The sequence below is a fragment of the Biomphalaria glabrata genome, chromosome 2, assembly GCF_947242115.1.
Source record: "Biomphalaria glabrata chromosome 2, xgBioGlab47.1, whole genome shotgun sequence".
In the NCBI taxonomy this organism is placed as follows: Eukaryota; Metazoa; Mollusca; class Gastropoda; family Planorbidae; genus Biomphalaria; species Biomphalaria glabrata.
In genome coordinates this window covers 59,806,866-59,827,914 of record NC_074712.1, presented here as the reverse complement: position 1 = coordinate 59,827,914, position 21,049 = coordinate 59,806,866, and the positions used below count along the sequence as shown (strand labels likewise).

The following is a 21,049-nucleotide window of genomic DNA, read 5'->3' as shown; positions in this document are numbered from 1 at the left end:
AATTAATTTTCAAATAGATCTAGACTCTTTCTAGGCCAACAACAATAAATCTGTGCGATTACTAATATTTTTACCAATTGTTTTTGTTTAGCGTTATGTCATGCTTTTAGCTTTCTCAATACGCTATGATCCTAGCACTTGTCTGGACCAGTTGGGAAATAGGAGGGGGGTGGTGGATGGATATCTGGGTGGATTTTACCGTAATTTGTTTTTAAAGGCATTTTTCAAAAAAAGGGCAGACGTGCTAACCACTCTGCTACTGAGTTACTTATGAGTAGAGAAGATTGTATACTTTTATATCGTTTATTACAATTTAGACGGCGAAAAGAAAATGTAAATCGACCACCTGCGGACAATGGTTATGCTTGCCCTGGATGTGGCAAAATATGTAGGTCACAGCTGGGACTGCGCAGCTACGGGAAATACTGCACTCCTCACTAATCTTCGGACTCGAAGACAAGCCTTATTATTATTATTATTACAATTTAGAGCACCGACCTTTAAAGGGGACTAACTCAGCTTATACCACCTCTTAAGTCAAGTTTAAATTATTTCCCTTGTTCGAGATAACCAAATTAAATAATCAAATAGAGATAATGAACTAAATGTTTAATTTTAATTTTATTGGTTCCTTATCTGAGATAAGGTGTCGGAGAAATAACGTGTACATTTGTTTTACAATACAATCAGATTTATAGAGTGAGTTGATATAAGTTATTTATAAAGTATTAATTTAGACAGTCTACGTGCAAATTGTATGGTACAGTAGTACAGGAAAATAAAGTGAAATAACGTCTAAATAAAAAAAGAGGACTAAATTTATTAAATTTCCTTTTAGGATGTATGATTTTTTTTAGGATGTATGACTTTTTTTAGGATGTATGACTTTTTTAGGATGTATGATTTTTTTAGGATGTATTATTTTTTTAGGATGTATGACTTTTTTTAGGATGTATGACTTTTTTAGGATGTATGATTTTTTTAGGATGTATTATTTTTTTTAGGATGTATGATTTTTTTAGGATGTATGATTTTTTTAGGATGTATTATTTTTTTTAGCTTTATGATTTTTTAAGATGTATGATTTTTTTAAGATGTATGATTTTTTAGGATGTATGATTTTTTTTAGGATGTATGATTTTTTTTAGGATGTATGATTTTTTTAGGATGTATTATTTTTTTAGGATGTATGATTTTTTTAAGATGTATGATTTTTTTTTTTTATGATGTATGATTTTTTAGGATGTATGATTTTTTTTAGGATGTATTATTTTTTAGGATGTATTATTTTTTTAGGATGTATGATTTTTTTAGGATGTTTGATTTTTTTAGGATGTATGATTTTTTGAGGATGTATTATTTTTTTAGGATGTATGATTTTTTTTAGGATGTATGATTTTTTTTAGGATGTTTGATTTTTTTAGGATGTATGATTTTTTAATCTCTTGCCTTAAGGTGAAATGTGCATTCATAATTTTAATGAGTGGTTTGTTATCTTATATATTACAGACGTTACATCAAAAAAACAAGATAATTACGTTCTACGCATTTCATGCCAATCTAGCCTTGCATTTTAATGAATAATTTAAACTCTGCTAAGTCCTTGGTTTTCTTGGCTGATTCAGGCAACCCGTTCAACACTCTAATTACATTATTGAAAAAGGAGCACTTGTACATATTTCTTATAGCGTGTCTATTTGAGTATTTTATTAGGTTTTGTTTTTCTTTTCGTAAATTATGATTTCATGCATTATGTATTGCAGCTACTTTACTTTTTATTCTTTTGTCCTGAAGTGTTTCTAAGTTTAGTGATTTTACTAAAGGTGCCACTCTAATCAAACTAAAATATTAGTTTGTTATAAATCTCAATGTTTTATTTTGTATTTGTTCTAGCTTTTTAAAAATGTTTTCTTGAGTTGAGGGATCCCAAACAGAGGATACATATTCTAATATTGGCCTAAATGAAATTTAATAGCATTTTAATTTAATGTTGATGTTGTTTTTTGTAAAAATTTCTTTTAATAAACCCTACTGTTTGGTTTGATTTTTTAAATAATTTCATCAATATGGGGATTCCATAGTAACTTCCAATTTATCATTACACCTAGATATTTTGAGTTCTTAGTCTGTGTAACTGGTTTATCATGAACAAAGAAACAAGTTTTTTTTTTGCTTGGTCTTTTTGTTACTCTTAAGATAAGATAAGATAATTGTATTGATCCAATCAAATAAAAATTCAGTTTGACTACAATTGACAACATCAGCGTAACGACTGTACAATAACAGTGTAGATGACAAATTCGAACATCATTCACACACGAAACACATACACACTCACAACCAGCGCTTTATAAAACTAGAAACACTTTGGGTGAAAAGACATGCCACAATTTGATTTCCATTTCTGTAATTCTTCTAATTCATTTTGTAAAATTTAAATACCTTGATTTGTTTTTATTGTTCGATATATTATGCAATCGTCTGCAAATAATCTGACTTTCATAATTTTTGTTATTGAACTAATGCAATTCGATAGATCATTTATGCAAATTAGAAACAGTAGTGGGCTTAAGAGGTATTCCTGAGTTTACTATTATTAGTCTGGATTTGGAGCCATTTATTATTAAAGTTTGTTCTCTTCCTATTAGGAAATCCTGAATCCATTGATGTAATGAACCATTAATGCAAAAAGTCGAATGTGTTGACTGTATGCTGACTTTGTTGCCAAGTTGCGTTCCCCGATCAAATTTTGTTAAGGATGGTCACTTACTGGACATAGAGTCTAGCTCCTGCTGATGTTGCTTCTATACCTGAGAGGGCTAGAGTGTCCCACAACGGGGAGTGGTTTGACGAAGATTTCTCAATATCCCCCGAGTATTAGAACTGTCACTGGGTACGACGCGTTCCTCTACTAAAACGTCGAGGGACGGACTAGATAGAGCCTTGCTCATGGGCGCAAAAGAGCCACCCGACGCAACCCGCGAAGGCTGCGCCAGTCAGACCAATTTTGCTCATTAGAAAGGCCCGCGACTTAGGAGATCCCAACCTAACCTCGAGCTGGGAGCTGGTGTCCAGCGCTATCCGCTTTTCGGAGAACCCGAGGGTCTGTTACTCATCGTTGCCTCGGGGCCCCACTTGGGGGGGGGGGGGCTGGACGTAACCCTTTCGTGTAATTTTACACTCGCTTCCTGCTCATTCATCAGTAGCGAGAAACCAGTACCTTTAGCAACCCTTCTAAGGAGCAGGGTGTTCACGCGGCAACCACGGTAAGGCGGTACTAGATGAGTCCAGTTTAAAAAAAAAAAAGTTGCATTATGTTTTAGGTACCGATTGTTTTCTGATCTAAAAATCAATCATAATTTAATAAAATAGCGATTAGAAAAAAACATTGCTTTTGGCTGATCTTGAATGATCCATGAAGCACATGTGAGTTGTCTGCCCTTGTAATATGCGCTAGAAAAGCGTTTGAATGAAATATAGACAATTGACAAGAAAATACTAAAACTTTGGAAAAAGAAACTCAGCACTGGAACAATGTTTTACAAAGAATTACTTCAATTGTGCAGTTACTTGTAGAATGGGATATAACACTTCGTGGCACTGTGAATTCCTTCCTTCAACCAAACAATGTAGTTTTTTTGAATCGGTTGAATGGTTACGAAAGTAAGTTCATACCTATGAGGTCATTTAAACCATATGATCTTTACTTGAAATGACTTGAAAATAAGGTAGTTCGACGAATCAGTTATGCCGCCATAAAAATAATAATGTTCAGAATTCGAAATCTTATTTCATCCCATTGACCTGAGGATGGTTATTAAATGTAAATAGCTTCTGGGGCATTTTACGTCTCGAGAGACGATCTTTTCCCTTTGCAACTTCTTCAAGTAAATAGTAAAAGTAAAGAAAATATTAAAAGTAAAGTAAATAGTGAAAGTCAATAGTAAAAGTAAAGTCAATAGTAAAAGTAAAGTCAATAGTAAAAGTAAAGTCAATAGTGAAAGTCAATAGTAAAAGTAAAGTCAATAGTAAAAGTAAAAAGTAAAGTCAATAGTAAAAGTAAAGTAAATAGTGAAAGTAAAGTCAATAGTAAAAGTAAAGTAAATAGTGAAAGTAAAGTAAATAGTAAAAGTAAAGTAAATAGTAAAAGTAAAGTCAATAGTAAAAGTAAAGTCAATAGTAAAAGTAAAGTAAATAGTGAAAGTCAATAGTAAAAGTAAAGTCAATAGTAAAAGTAAAAAGTAAAGTCAATAGTAAAAGTAAAGTCAATAGTAAAAGTAAAGTCAATAGTAAAAGTAAAGTCAATAGTGAAAGTAAATAGTAAAAGTAAAGTAAATAGTAAAAGTAAAGTAAATAGTAAAAGTAAAGTCAATAGTAAAAGTAAAGTCAATAGTGAAAGTCAATAGTAAAAGTAAAGTCAATAGTAAAAGTAAAGTCAATAGTAAAAGTAAAGTAAATAGTGAAAGTAAAGTAAATAGTAAAAGTAAAGTAAATAGTAAAAGTAAAGTAAATAGTAAAAGTAAAGTCAATAGTAAAAGTAAAGTCAATAGTGAAAGTCAATAGTAAAAGTAAAGTCAATAGCTTTGATTCTGCTAGTAGGTAACATTGTGAGTAGAATTCAATTAGAGATGGGAAACGAATAGAACGCGAACAGAACCGAACCGAACCCAAGCTTAAAAACTGATCAGTACGAACCGAACCGCCTGACCTTACTCTTAGCGAACTGAAAATCTGCACATCCCTAAACTACATTTTACATCACATTAACAACAGTTCTTTCTTTAAAGCAGTTATCTTCGGAGGCGCCCAAAACGCCCCCAATGGCAGCGATAGCATGATGGGAGTGGGGGTACAGGGAGACAAAGGGGCGGTGGTGGGGGGGGCGATAGGTACAAAGGGGAGGGGCGCTAGAAGATTGCTGTGCTGAAAGGGGGGAGGTGGAGGTAGGAAGAAACTAGGGGTGCTCTGAAACAAAATGAATGCAAATTTTCTTCAAAGTTAGCGATGGCGAATTTAAAATAGCCAAATTATAAATTAGCTTTAACCAAACAATGTTGTTGTTTTTTTTCCAGAGGCGTAGTGAGCAAAACGTGCGCCCGGGGCAAGAAGCTTTATTGGCGCCCTCCCGCCCCATTTTCCATGAACATTACGTAGAAATATAGGCTTATAAATAAAACGTTTTTAGTAATAACATAATACAAATAACCTTAGAATGTATTACTAAACTAAACTATCAACAATCATTTTTATATTTTAGCGCGTGGCACCCCTTTGAGGTTGGCGCCAGGGGCATCGTGCCCCCTTGCCCCCCTCTCGGTAAGCCTCTAATTAGTTGCCTCTAATTTAAAACAAACAACCTTAGGGATTTTATTTTAGTGAAGTCCCTTATCCTAGGATAGAATTGTGTATCCTACATTAGAACTGCATTGACGAAGTGTCCATGTTCCTTGTTAGTTTTTAAAGTGCGTCCAAGTTTCTTATTTAATTACTAAACAAGGTAATTACTAATAAGCTTTTTCAAAATGTATACCTTAGCTTGTCTGTTTATATGTTAATGTAAAAGAAAAAAAAAGATCCCCCTTTCAAACCTTGTGGTCTATAGAGCAGATGATGTAAAGGTCATCTACGATTAAAGAGGGTGTCATGTGGCCAACACAACGACCAACCTTTACTTTTCCCCAACTCATGTCAGGTACCCACAAGAGCTGGGTGGACTCAGATGCCACCCGAAGATCCCGAAATTTAAAATCCCAGTCTTTACCAGGATTCGAACCCGGGACCCTGGTTCGGAAGCAAAGCGCTTTACCGCTCAGCCACCGCAACACACATATGTTGATGTATTAAAGTATTAATTTTAATTTGTAAACATGTTCAAACTTGTTGATATATAATGTAATGTTTTGTGAGAGTTAGTTCCCTTAGCGGATTAGGAAGTGTGGGCTGCTGTTCGTTATCTAATATGTTTGAATAAAGCCTGTGTGTGTGTTTTGTATATTGGTCTTGTCGTTTATCTATTTCTAATTGTATTTATGAGTATATTATTTCTTTTTCTCCGTAATTATTTTTCCACGTTTCGAAAGAATTCTTCATTTTGGTATTACTATTTCACTCCCCTGTTATGATTAAACTTCAATAGCTTTGCCTTTTGTTATCTGAAAATGTTGTATTTACTATAGAATTAAAGGCAAATGCATGCTCTTTTTATGTAATACAAAGTCAAGTTTATAAAATTAAGAATTAATTTGATTTAAAGAAGTCAAATCAACGATGGTATCATCGATTAGGAGAAAAAGAGTTAACATTCAAAGAACTAACATAGAAAACGGATAATTAAACAAAAACTTGCCAGCATGTTTATTTATTTTTCAATGGGTTTTATTGAATCGGTCATAAGATCAACGTGTGTTACTGTGTCTTTTCAAATGAAGCCATGAACCCAGCTTTAGGGATTTAAAACTTACCAAGCATCCTGACAACAAGAATAACATTACAAATACATTTTAACAAAAAAAAAAGACCATACCTCTTTTATGCAACATATAGAGCGATTTAAAAAACATCAACAATTAATGAATATAAGATTAAAAAGATAATGGAACATTTTTTTTTTTACCTCGCCCTACCCCATTCCCCTTTCCCCTAGAAAATATTCTGTTGAAGCGAATCTAGAGATTTACTACACTTTATAATATTAAAATGATAGAAGATGATACTCAGAATTTTCCTGAACATGAGATTTATCAACTCTTGAATATATAATACCTAACATTAGGAAATTCCCGAACGTATTGTCCTGTCAAGAACACGATAGTCCTTTCATATTAGATCTAGATATAAACCTAGTTTTCTAGCCAAATTTAAATTTCTTTCTACTTTTTTTTTTACTTTGAAAAACTATGTGGAAAAAGAGCTCGTAATTCTTTTTTCAGCGATATACATCAAGTGTCCAAAGATTGTGTGAAGCTTTCAGTGTGGTAGCTTAACTTGTGAGCTATGAAGGTGAAATTTATTTTCATAAAACCCATAAGGTTTTTTGTTTCGTAAAATTTTGGAGGCGCTGTGGTTGAATGGTAAAGAGCCTGGCTTCCGAACCGGTGTTCCCGAGCTCAAATCCTGGTGGAGAGTGGGAATTTTAATTTCTTTAGGGCGTCTCTGAGTCCACCCAGGTACCTGACATTACTTCTGCTAAGTATGGCAGCTAAGAAGCAAAAAATATATAATGAAAGTGGAAGTCGAATTTTTCTGTCTGTTTAATCAGATATAAAACCAGTAAAAAGTTTTTTTTTCTAGTCTTTGAGTTACTTGCTCTTGATTGACAACACTTCTAAAGTATTCTGATTAAAAAAATCTAGATTTTTCTTTGCTTTTTTTTGGAGTGTGTGGAATTTAAGCTTGAGAATATTTCTTGAAGTGTGTTTCTATATTTAGAGCTCATATTGTAAAATACTATGACATTGATACTGGCGTTTATAGAGCTAAACAGGAAACAGAAGGACCACATCACGTGGTACAAGTTTTCTAATTTATTGTCAAAGTTAAACTCAGGAAACACAATTTCTATCAAGGCGCACGTGACCCCTGGAGCATAGCAGACGACAAGGACTGTGGCCACTGTTACCACAAGTAGTTCAGTTTTCTTATCCCGGATGGCCAGTGTCTCGATTTTGTTCTGGCCTAAGGTAGCGCTCTTTCTCCACTTGGCCTTTCTTTTCAAAGTGACCACAAGAATAGCTGTATTCATTATAACCCCAACAAATGAAATGATGGACAGATAGGCGTGGGAAGCGTTCATCACATAGATCAACATGTCATGGTTTTCTTGGACAGATATTCCAAGTTTGGTTTTATTTGACTCTGGGTAAAACTTGAAAGTTAAATAGTAAGAGGCGTATAGAGGCAGAAAGAATGCTAAATTAACGCTAAAACAAAAGACAATAATCACAACACGTCTTGGAAATGTGACGATGCGACCTACTTTCAATGGAAACAGCACTGAAACACATCTCTCAGCTGTGATGTACATAGTTAGCCAACATGTGATGCGGGTCATTGCAACGTTTGGCGTTCCAGCGGTTAAAATTTGGACATCCAAGAAGTCAATAGGTAAGTCTGACTGTTCCAGGTAAGGGTTCATACAAAAATTGTGCCAGACTTGAAAGGTCAGACCAATGAGGTCAGAGACGGACATGGCGAACAAACTCAAGTTGACAGACTTGCTCAGCCCTTGCTTTAAGAATACTGTAATACTTAGACAATTGCCGACTATTCCAAAGACACAAATACTCATATCAACAATAACATGGTTGACAAAGATAAATATGGTTCTGGCGAAGTCACTAATGTACTCGCCCTCATTATCCGTCTGGTCATAGATCAGGACAGAAACATTAGCAAAGACTGAGGTGTCTGAGAGTATTCTCCTTAAACCTGACAAGTGGCTGTAGTTCAACATTGTCATTGTATGATTTGTGATACAATAATATTTCTATGCAGAGATAATGTCATGGGGGTTTCAAGACGTAACCAGAATTAAAAAAAAATGGGGGTTGTTTTTGTCACGGTTAGTTACAGATATATAAAGTAAATATAACCCATATATAACTGTTTGGAATCTCCAGTTCTCTGCTAATAATATATATCTGACTACAATATATATATTATTCTTACAGAACATTTTTCTCAGGTCATTCGATTTAAAAGTAGATGTCTCTTAGCGTTACATTTAAAAGTTTAGTAATAATGGTAGCAACCCTTGATTATATCTGAATCCAAAGTACGTTTTTCATTTCTTGAAATTATCTGTTGGTATATACCAAAGTCTACTATACAATTTGTCAGACCACTAGCAAGCTATAATGGAAGTAGAACATATATGATTTATGCAGTCGCTGAACTTAAATCGCAAGAGTTCAGACATAGATAGCAGTTTAATTTGGATTAATTGCGGCGTGTGGAGGAATAATTGCCATTACAGAAACACTAAGTGCGTTGTACACTACTTTCGTTGTTACTTGCTGATTATAACGTTGACATCTGAACCTAAACTTGAACTAATGATGTGTTTAGTTGGTAGGGAGAGCTGTGGAAGAAACGCTTTCTTTAAATGCCGGGAGACGATGATGTGCGTTGGAGTGTGTTAAGGATAATCTATTTAAAGTTCCGTATACATAAACATACATACATACATACATACATACATACATATATATATATATATACATATACATATACATATATATATATATATAGTTCGTCCATCGTGGTTCGATGACTACTTTTGTCATCCAGGGGCCTAAGAGCTTTCCACAGGGGTTTTATGCCTCCTCATGTGCTGGTAAGACCTACGTGAACCCGGAATGTTCGGCTGCAAACTGGGCAGGTTATTCCAGCTGGAGCTAGTGTCATTCGCCTATATATATATATATATATTTATAATGGAATAGCATATTTTAAAAAAAATTTGTTGTCGTTATTTTCTAGAGCAGTGTTCCCCAAACTTTTCATTTAACGGAACTCTTTGTTTTCACGTGATGGCCTACTAGTAAATTATAATAGTAGCTCGAGCGACACCTATTCAAGCCTCGCGGAACACCTATTAAAGCCTCGAGGAACAACTATTCAAGCCTCGAGAAACACCTATTCAAGCTTCGAGGAACACCTATTCAAGCCTCGAGGAACACCTATTCAAACCTCGAGGAACACCTATTCAAGCCTCGAGTAACACCTATTCAAGCCTCGAGGAACACCTATTCAAGCCTCGAGGAACACCTATTCAAGCCTCGAGGAACACCTATTCAAACCTCGAGGAACACCTATTCAAGCCTCGAGTAACACCTATTCAAGCCTCGAGGAACACCTATTCAAGCCTCGAGGAACACCTATTCAAACTCGAGGAACACCCATTCAAGCCTCGAGTAACACCTATTCAAGCCTCGCGGAACACCTATTCAAGCCTCGAGGAACACCTCTTCAAGCCTCGAGTAACACCTATTCAAGCCTCGAGGAACACCTATTCAAGCCTCGAGGAACACCTATTCAAACCTCGAGGAACACCTATTCAAACCTCGAGTAACACCTATTCAAGCCTCGCGGAACACCTATTCAAGCCTCGAGGAACACCTATTCAAGCCTCGAGTAACACCTATTCAAGCCTCGAGGAACACCTATTCAATCCTCGAGGAACACCTATTCAAACTCGAGGAACACCTATTCATGCCTCGCGGAACACCTATTCAAACTCGAGGAACACCTATTCAAGCCTCGAGTAACACCTATTCAAGCCTCGAGGAACACCTATTCAAGCCTCGAGGAACACCTATTTAAACTCGAGGAACACCTATTCAAGCCTCGAGGAACACCTATTCAAGCCTCGAGGAACACCTATTCAAGCCTCGAGGAACACCTATTCAAGCCTCGAGGAACACCTATTCAAGCCTCGAGGAACACCTATTCAAGCCTCGCGGAACACCTATTCAAGCCACGAGTAACACTAGCATTCCGCTGAGCTCAGTTTGAGAAACACTGTTCTAAATCTAAAGTATTAGTCGTTCAAATAGTAGCTCTGTTACAGGCAAAGTGAGAAGTGATACCTCCATTTTCTACTCGGCCGAGGCATTGTATAGACTTTTTAATTTACTTATTCATAACATCAAATTCTCGGAATAATATTTCTGATCCCCAGTAATCTAAATCATTTTAGTCTTGTTTCTTTAAAGTGACGAGTATATTTCATGACGAGTGCCTTAAGTGTGCAATGCTCTGTACAACTTAATTTTAATAGGTCAAAAGTTGATACAAAAGATGTTTCACATTGTGTTGTATGAAAGGCGAAAGAAAAATATAGGTCTATTGTGTAATCAAGACAAATACGACTGCTAAGAAGAAATCACTTGACTAGATATTGATAAAGCTGATAACATGTTTTGTTGTGATAATCCTGGTTAAACACAAGACATTAATTGATCATGGTATTAGTTCATTTCATGTTTTGTCTGCAATATTGACATTTATTTCGACATCAACTGCTTTGACGTTCAGTTTGTATTCTTTTTATTTTCTGTCCTCACTTGTGGAGGTTTTATATCTGTTATTGTCCTCCTATGAATGTACCTGGTAAGCCTCAGAGGGTCTCACGGCGTTTTTTCATAACATAAGATAATTACATAAGATTATTTATAAGAAGAAAAGAAAAGAAAAATTGGAAATGCAATACAAACAGATATAAATGGAATAATAAAAAAATATATCCTTTTATTATAGAAGTTAAGACAACTGATAAGAATATTATTATATTTATTATGTATTCAAGAAGAAGCTAACTTATTGCAAACGAAGAGTACCATTTAAGAGTTATTGAATTACTCAGATTATACCAGTACCTCCGCAAAATAAAATTTCCTTAATTTGTTCGCGACGCCAAATAAAGTAATTATCATTAGTTAATAAACTATTTGTTTTTTTGTTTTTTTTTAAATTGATTCTTGTTTTGTCAGGTAAAAGAAATAATTGAAATGTCACCTTGATCCTAGATTGCGCATCCTACAAATAACGTTTACAAAGATTTTACTAAATATACAGACAAATAGACTGAGTTGATATAAGCTTTGTAAAAAGTGTTCATAAATAATACAGGAACATTGTGAAATAAGCTTTAAATAAAGAGAAGGATTAAATTTATTAGATTGCCATTTAGCTTGTGACATTTTTAAATATCTTGCCTAAAGTTGGAATGTGTGTTCATAATTTTAAATGAGTGGTGTCTTCACTGGATGCTGACTTTTGTTCATGAGTTGCGTCCCCGATCAACTACTGTTAAGGGTGGTCACTTACTGGACATAGAATTAAACTCTTGCTGATAATGCTTCTATACCAGATGAAACTAGTTGTTGTTGTTTTTTCAAAATAAAAAAAGTTGTATTATGCTTTAGACAACGGTTGTCTAAAAAAATACTCAGAAAGACACAAAGATAAAGGCACATTCTTCTTTCCATATGCTAGGACAAATTTGTACAAATACTCCATCTTCCCTAGTGCTATTAGAGAATGGAATGGGTTGCCTGTGCTAGCCAGGAAAACCAGTGACTTGTCAAAATTTAGATCATTGGTTAATATGCATAACTAAATGCATGACGCGTAGGACGTAATCATCTTATTTTTGAAGTAACGTCTGTATTAAATAAGATAAGAAGAAAAAATAAGAAGAGCCTTATTGCTTCCTTATGAAATAGGGCGAAATATATTTTTTTTTCAAATCTGGTGCATCAAAACGCTAATGAAAAACAGAGGAAGCGTCTTTTTAACAAAATGTGCTTTATTAAATTTTATTACTCGTCAGCAGCCACATTCAGTCACAGTAGAAGCAGGTTGAAGTCATTCTCTAGAAAGCCAGAAAATATACTACGAATGGAAAAATGAGAGCTTTTTTTGTTAAAATTAACTCTTTCTGTCTGTAATTATTTTTGTGATACCGATAGTATTATTCGTTTTGCTCGTTTGTATTTCACTATCCTGTTATGATTAAGCTTCACTAAGTTTTTTGTTTGTTATCATAAAATGTTATATTTGGTATTGATTTATAGGAGACTGCATGCTCTATTTACACTTTACAAATTAAAGTTTATAAATCCAAAAATCAATTTAATTTAATGGGAGTCAAATTAATGTTGGCATCGTCAACTGGGAGAGAAAGAGTTAATAAAAGAACATGTTGTGTTTGTTTGAGAAAGAACCTTTTCGTAATTCTGTAATAAAGAATATGTGATATGATTATTCTGAGAACCTGCGTGTCTCTGTTGGAAGCTACACAATTTTAAATGCTCAGATCTTCAAACCCAAAAAAAAATCTTTCATTTTGTTTTAGGTAACGATTTTTTTTCTGATCTTTAATATATATATATATATATATATATATATATATATATATATATATATATATATATATATATATATATATATATATATATATAAAGACATAGCGATTGAAAAGACATGCAGTGCTTTTGGTTGATCTTGGATGGTCCCTGAAGCATATTTGTGTGATCTACCCTTGTAATAAGCTATAACATCTTTTGAATGAAGGAAAGACATTTGATAAGGAAATACAAGAAACGTTGGTAACAAGAAATTCAGCACTGGAACAATTCGCAAAGAATCATCTCAATTGTGAAGTTGCTTGAAGAACGGGTTCGTGGCGCTGTGGATGGATTGTTCCAACCAAACAATAACATTTAATATTTTCTGGGGATCGTTTGAAATGTTAGGAAAGTACATTCAGACCTATGAGGGCATTTACTACGTATGATCTTTACTTGAAGAAATGAATTGAAAATAAAATCAGTTATGCCGCCATAACAAAATAATAATTTTCAGAACTCGAAATCTTATTCCATCCCATTGACCTGATGGTGGTCATTAAGAGCAAATGACTATGATTTTGCAAATAGGTAACATTGTGACTTTTTGTGAGTAGAAATCTATGAGAGATGGGAAGTGAATCGAACGTGAATAGAACAAAGCAAACTAGAACCTCACTTACGACCGAACCGAACCCGAACTTAAAAACTGATCTGTACGAACCGAACCGAACTGTCCTAACCCAAAGCGAACTGAATCAAAGTTTTTTGTAATTTTTCAAAGCTTGACATTCTCACGTCCCTAGAATACATTTTACATTTACAGCAAGTATTTTCTTAAAGCAGAGATCTTCAAAGTCGGCCAACCCCAGTGGGGGCGATATCATGACTATGGGGTGCACTGGAAGACAAAGGGGCGCTAAGGGGCGCTAGGCTTTAAAAGGAGGGGGTGCTAGAAGATCGCTGTGCTGAAAAGGGGGGAGTGAAGATGAAGGAATAAACTAGAGGTGCTCTGAAACAAAATGAATACAAATTTTCTTTAAAGTTAGCGAGATAAAGATAGACAAATTATAATGAGCTGCTTCTAAATTAAAAATACAATTTTAAAAGACCATACCTCCTTTATACAGCTATTGTTTTTCTCTTAAAGATTAATGGATGTTACATTAAATAACAATGAAACATTTTTTACCCCGCTCTCCCCCCCCCCCATTCCCATAGAAATAGTTCTAGTTCAGCAAAACTATACATCTACTACACTTTATAATATTATGATAGGCCTTAGATCAGCGGTTCTCAACCTTTTAAGCTCGGCGACCCTTCTTTACAATCCCACACTCTGCCGCGACCACCCCCCCCCCTCCTCCCCGATCAGACACACAGCAATAGAAGAATAGACAAAACTATTCATTTTTTTCGATGGTCTCTGGCGACCCTTGGCAAAACGTCGATCGACCCCCAAGGGGGTCGCGACCCACAGGTTGAGAACCCCTGCCTTAGATCTACACTTAGAAGATGATAACCAAAATCCAGCAAGTGCCCAAAGGATGTGTAAAGTCTCTAGTGTGGTAGCTTAACTTGTTGCCACAGCTGGCTAGCATCTCTCTATTGCCAGCACATAGCCTCTCCACAGCAAGTCCTATGCAGTACCTCCTCGTGGTGACAGATGGTAACTAATCTGCCAGGGTCTCGGAAGAGGTTTGGCCGCAAGATGTGAGGGTGTCTTGGCCCTTCGTTTTGCGGAAACGTCACGCTGCCCACAAACCGAACCCCTAGCTAAAGGATAATAGCCTCACTGCCTTGTGTGTGTGCTTGTAAGGTCCAAGGCTAAGGGAGTAAACCCTAACCGAAAATCAGGTTTGGAAGCCCGGTATCAGAGGAAAGGGAAAGATTAGTAAGACTGCTCTCTGGCAAACTCCTGCAGCCACCTGAACACTAATTGCGATGGTTTTCCATCCATTTGGACCCGGTAAGAAAGAGACGAGTGTTGATTACAGCCCATCACTCGCAAATTTACTGCCCAGGCCACTTTATTTAAAACATTTGCAACGGAGCCTGATGATTATTGAAGCCCAACCTGTGAATGAAGCTGTGTCTCAAAAATTTAGTAAACTTGCAAAGGGACAAAGTCGTCTCTCGAGACGTAAAATGCCACAAAGAAATATGAAAAAAAAAAATTTTTAGTTTATGCAAATGATGGGGAAATATCACTGGCTGGATGGTACAAAGTCTTCATAAGTAATATAAAAACAAATGGAAATTTCGAAATATTTATAATTCACTTTGTGATTCACAGGCAACTTAATTCATCTTTACATCTCATTAGAAAAAATGTAAATTAAATACGACTCAAGCCAAGAATGGGCCCATCTTTTAACAGTTTTGGGAAACAAAAGATTAGCAACATGTCAAACTCTTATTTTATTCTGCTTCCCTGACTTTCATTGAGCTTTCTTATACATAACTGGAAGGAAAGAGATTGATCTTTATTGAGTTTATTATCTGTTTTATTGAGACATTAAATATTTTGTGTCATAAGTCTACAAAAAAAAAAGTTTTACAATCTCCCAGAACAAGTTTGTTGATGAATGAATGCCTGAGGGTATCCAATTCTATGCTCTTACCTTACAGTGCTCAATGAAAAAAAAAAAACACAAAAAAACTCACTTCTAGAATGTAATAAATAAAAAATTGATACATTGATGACAATTTTACAATACCTCTATTCAAGTCATGAAACCTGGAACCAAAAAGTTGGAAGCTGCATGGACGCTGATCTGAGAAAAACGGCTCTAATAATTTTTTTCTAGAAATTTAACATTTAATTTATATCGCTAAGATTTAATCGTTCGTTAGCCACATGGCGAAAACTCTAGTTGGACTGTTGTGATAGTTCTAAGTAAAAAAAAATTTAAAATGTAAATTTGGCTTGCGTACTAGACTTAGATCTAGGGCCAAAATTGGTTTTGAAAGGAGTATCGCGTTCAGGAATTTCCAAGTGTAAGGCATTATTAATTCAATAGTTTAACAAATTATTGTTCAGGGAAAGTTTGCGCATCGTCTTCTGAGGCTAGATCTAAGCCCCTAGATCTGTATCATTGGAATTTTTCAAGAAATAAAGTTGTTTAATAAATTTGATTTATTAATATTTTTATGTTTATTAATATTTTATCAAAGCTCTGCTTATATTTTTACGTAAATCTAATATAGATTGAGTCTAGATTCTATATCTAGAAGTAGATTTTTTCCCTTGTTTTAAAGATCTATTATTGAGGTTCAAATTGAGTTATATTGTATTTAAATTGATTTATAAAAAATATTGTAGAGATAGTGCAGTATTTAAATGTCACTATTAAATACCCCAACTAAAAATTGTTTGTTATTTTTAGCTTTTCTGTTTACATCCATGGCTGAAATTAAGTTAAGGCCTACTTCTTAAAACGTAAATTTTGTTTATAATCTTCAGCAAACTAAAACTCTATGGCCATATTAAAAGATCTTCTGGGCTTACAAAGACAGTCCTTTAGGGAACAGTACCAGGAAAAAGAAGAGGCAGAGAAAGCGATGGGGAGACAACTATCCCATGTTAGATATTGACTTGCTTACCATGGATGAATGGGACATATTTACCTACTAACAATCGACACATGAAAGGTGTTGTTGACCTTTATACAACAATAACATATAACGAAATGTTACTGGAAAGCAAAAAAAAAAATGGTGCATGTTTATTACAGATTTTAAAACAACTCACTCAGTCTGTCTAGTAAAATGTTTTGTACACGTTATTTCTCCCACACTTAATCACGGATCAAGCTGAAAGTTGGCACAATTTATTCTTTCACCTCACAAAATAAATAAAAATTAACTTTCTTTTTATTTATTTTTTTCGGTATCGAACAAGGGAAAATAATTGTACTTGACTTATGTTAATTAAGTCCCCTTTAAACTATATAAAAAGAAATAGGTGGCCGCTCTTAACTTTGAAACTAACAATAGATAACTATAACACATTCTATTTTCGTAAGCACTTCCCTGGCACAGTGGCTAGTCTGTACGCTTGAGGAGGCTAATATATGCTTGAGCTTTCAAATTCGTATTCAGGTAGTTCCAACTTTTTTATTATAAACGCATTTAAAACGCGATTAGGGCAACCTTCACTAGGATATCCTCATCCTTCTTACAGGATTTACTTTCGTCCTTGTGAGACGTAGGACACATAGTACGCTGAGCTCTATAATACTTGAATGCCATGATTATTGACATGAATATATGTGGCATTTTACGTCCCCAGAGTCCATCTTTTCCTTTTGCAACGTCTTGTGTGTCTGAAGAGGTCAATCCTTGATACACAGCTGCGGTCACAGGCTGGGCATCTGTAATCACCAGGCGCCGTTGCATTTTCACACATCTTTCTACTACAGTTGTGTATGGAATCTGCAATACGGGACCCTTCCGTTATTCTTGCTCTCCATATGAATATATGAATTGTAAAAAAGTACCAGTGTTGCATAAGGTATTCAAAAAATAGTGCGCATAGTTCAGTCACAATAATAATTATTACTCAATGTCTGGAATTATATCATGATTACTTCAATAATCAATTATACGACTGCTCTCTATGACTTCTCTACATGACTACCTAACCTTGACCAGTTTACTTGACAGTCTCTGCATATTTTTGCCGACCTTTGACTGAAACCTCTTTTTTTTTCACCCGTACTTCCGTTTATATGATAACTAATGTTGACCTGTTCTTACTTTCACGCTCTAGGCTTGTCAAATTCACATCAGAAATTACAAAGTACTACTACTTACTATTTTCTCTTTGACAGGCTTAAAGTTATGAAGCACTTATGCAAACCTCGTACGACTATTATACATATTTAATGATTACCTCTAATTTGATAAAGGCTTTATCATTCCAAAATATTCTAAAATATAGGTTTCATACACTATTTTTAAATTGTATGCAGTGGCGTCACAGGGGAATGTGTCACCTTGTTGTAACTGTGTCCGTCACAGGCGCTTATGTTCCGCAGTAATGCACTATTTCACACAAGAATGTAAAAAAAAAAACAGACTTTATTTCTCTTAGGTATGGCAGCTAAGAAGCAAGCTACATATAATAAAAGCGCTATTCAAATTTTTCTGACTGTTTAATCCAATATGAAAACTGTAATATGTTGTTGTTGTTTTTTTTGAATTCGTTGAGTTACTTGCTCTTGATTGACAACTCTACTAAAATATTTAGATTAAAAAGTTAGATTTTTATTTGCTTTGTTTTGTGTTTGATATTTAAATTTAAGCAAATTTCCTTTAGCGTGTTTCTATATTTAGAGCTCATATTGTAAAAGACTATGACATTGATACTGGCGTTGATAGTGCTAAACAGGAAACAGAAGGACCAAGTCACGTGGTACAAATTTTCTAATGTTTTTTCAAAAAAAAACTCAGGAAACGCAATTTCGATCAAGGTGCACGTGACCCCTGGAGCGTAGCAGACGACCAGGACTGTGGCCACTGTTATCACAAGTAGTTCAGTTTTCTTGTCCCGAATGGTCAACGTCTCGACTTTGTTCTGCCCTAGGCTAGTGCTCTTTCTCCATTTTGCGGTTCTTTTCAAAGTGACTACCAGAATAGCTGTATTCATTATAACCCCAACAAATGAAATGATTGACAGATAGGTGTGGGCAACGTTCAAGACATATATAAACATGTCGTGGTTTTCATTCATTGATATTCCAAGTTTGGTTTTATTTGACTCTGGGTAAAACTTGAGAGTCAAATAGTTGGCGGCGTACAGAGGCATCAAAAAAGCTAAATTAACGCTGAAACAAAAAACAATAATCACAACACGCCTTAGAAATGTGACGATGCGACCTACTTTCAATGGAAACAGCACTGAAACACATCTCTCCGCTGTGATGTACATAGTTAGCCAACATGTGATGCGGGTCATTGCAACGTTTGGACATCCGGCGGTCAAAATTTGGATATCGAAGAAATCAACAGGTAAGTCTGCCAGTTCCAGGTAAGGGTTCATACAAAAATTGTGCCAGACTTGAAAGATCAGACCAATAAGGTCAGAGACGGACATGGCGAACAGACTCAAGTTCACAGACTTGCGCAGTCCTTGCTTTAAGAATACTGTAATACTTAGACAATTGCCAACAATTCCAAAGACACAAAAACCCATATCAAGAATAACATGGTTAACAAAGATAAATATGGATCTGGTAAAGTCGCTAATGTACTCGACCTCAGTATCCGTCAGGTTAGAGATCAGGACAGAAACATCAGCAGAGTCTTTAGTGTCTGAAAGTATTCTCCTTACACCTGGCAAGTGGCTGTGCTTCATCATCGCCATTATGTACTTTGTGATACAATACTATTACTACTGGAGATTGTCAAGGTAATTAATGTCAAGGACGCTAAAATGAACTCAAAATTTGCCAAGTAAATAAAAGTTATAAACGGAATAGCTTTATCATGCCAGTGCAGTAGTACTTGACCAATGTTCATCAACCAACTTGGCCTTTTAACACTTTATTTATTTTTACACCGGATACATCAAACAAAGCTTGAAATTTATAATTTTTTCGCCATATATGAAAATATCCAATTCAGGGACGATGTCGTATGTGCATTTGCAGAGACACAAAAAGTTGTTTTTTTCATAACATAAAAGAATTAGCTATCTTTGTCTTACGATTTAAAGATGGATAATTACAAATATATAACGCATATATATATATATATACCTGTATAGTAACGTCAATACTCTGCGTATTAAATTATTCGACTGCTTATAAGTGTATGCCAACTACTAAATAACAATTAGGTCACGCCATTAAATTAGAAAACAGATGTCAATTTAATGTTTACATACTTTCCAGACATTAATTAATTTGATCATATATGTCTAAGAAAATTATACATTTTCATTTCTCAAAACTTTAACAGCACACACTAAAGCTATTCTTTTTTCTGCTTTCGTGAACAGAATTTGTTCTCAAGGACAAAAATCTGATAATTTGTTAAGACCTTGAGCAAGCTATCTCGATGTATTACATGTATCTGAGAGTTTTGACATTGATCGCTAACTAATTAAGGTTTGTGGCGGAATTATCTCCTATTACTAATACTAAAATTTATGACATTGGTATCGTACTGAACAAGATTAACTAATGATCTGTTTGGTTTGGGAAAACGGTAGGGTGGGGGTGGGGGTGGAGGGGGGTGGAATGAGTGAGGGTTGGTTAGGAGATACTAAGTATGTGAAGTGAAATGTGAAATAGTTGGGATGTTTTTTTTCGGAGAGAGGGGGGTGTTAGGTAGGAATAATTTACTACTGAAATTTAAAAAAAAATGATTTAATATTATATCTAGTTAATGTGGGGGTTAGTTTTAAGAGTGTTTAAGTTATTTTCTTAATTATTAGTTGTTAAAAAGTAGATATTATGTATCACTTGTGTATATATGTACACAATTTCTATAAAAAGCGACCAGTAAAGCTTTGCTGAGATGGTTTTAGATATTCTGTAGTTATAACCTTAGTAGTCCGAAGATTAATGAGAAAAGCAGTATTTCCCGTGGCCACTTAGTCCCAGCTGTGACCTACATATTTTGCCACATCAAGCTCAGATATAATCATTGTCCTCAGGTGGTCGTTTTATATTTTCTTTTCGCTGTCTACGTCTGTCCTCGGCAGCGGATTTTTGTTTGGTCTCAAATGTGTATACCGCGGCCTTTGTAATTGACCTCCAGCTGTCTCGTTTTGAAGCTGCATGCAACCATGTGCTTTCTTCTGTTTCAATTACGGCAAGTTGGCGCCTAAGCTGATCTTTTAAGTGTTTCCGTGGGGCACCTCTGTTTCGTCGACCAGATTTTAGCTCACAAAAAAAATTACTGCTTTTGGCATACGTTTGTTTCTCACACGGGATATTGCCCTGCCCAGCATGACTGTCGGACCATAAGAAGTCCCTCTATACTGTCCATACTGGCGTCCGCAAGGACATAGCCGTTTGTAGTGGGGTCTTGCCACCGTATGTCCATGATGGAGCGCAAGCATCTTCGGTGAAAGCGTTGAAGAAGTCTTAGTTGCTTTCTGTATACTGTCCATGTCTCAGATCCATATAGAAGGGATGAGAGAACCACCGCTTGGTAGATATTGATTTTTGTAGGCAGGCGGAGCG

The 21,049-nt window shown here is 35.2% G+C and overlaps 2 protein-coding genes across 2 annotated transcripts; both read right to left on the bottom strand.

Annotated features, from left to right (window-relative positions):
* Positions 1-7,348: 7,348 nt before the first annotated feature.
* LOC106077639 (mas-related G-protein coupled receptor member D-like) lies at positions 7,349-8,458 on the bottom strand. Its single transcript, XM_013238375.2, has one exon. It carries the CDS (start codon positions 8,456-8,458, stop codon positions 7,349-7,351), a length of 1,110 nt encoding a protein of 369 aa, XP_013093829.2.
* Positions 8,459-8,730: 272 nt separating this feature from the next.
* LOC129924733 (uncharacterized) lies at positions 8,731-19,221 on the bottom strand. Its single transcript, XM_056021240.1, has 2 exons — positions 18,739-19,221; positions 8,731-8,850 (listed from the first exon to the last, which is right to left on the bottom strand). The coding sequence occupies exons 1-2, from the start codon at positions 19,219-19,221 to the stop codon at positions 8,731-8,733; spliced, it is 603 nt and encodes a 200-aa protein (XP_055877215.1).
* Between the last annotated feature and the right edge of the window lie 1,828 nt (positions 19,222-21,049).

Coding starts and splice junctions, on each gene's coding strand:
- LOC106077639 (XM_013238375.2), bottom strand. CDS start 8,458: ATGACAATGTTGAACTACAGCCACTTGTCAGGTTTAAGGAGAATACTC.
- LOC129924733 (XM_056021240.1), bottom strand. CDS start 19,221: ATGGCGATGATGAAGCACAGCCACTTGCCAGGTGTAAGGAGAATACTT. Junction 8,851..18,738: donor CAGTGCTGTTTCCATTGAAA/GTAGGTCGCATC, acceptor CTTCCATTATAG/CTTGCTAGTGGTCTGACAAA.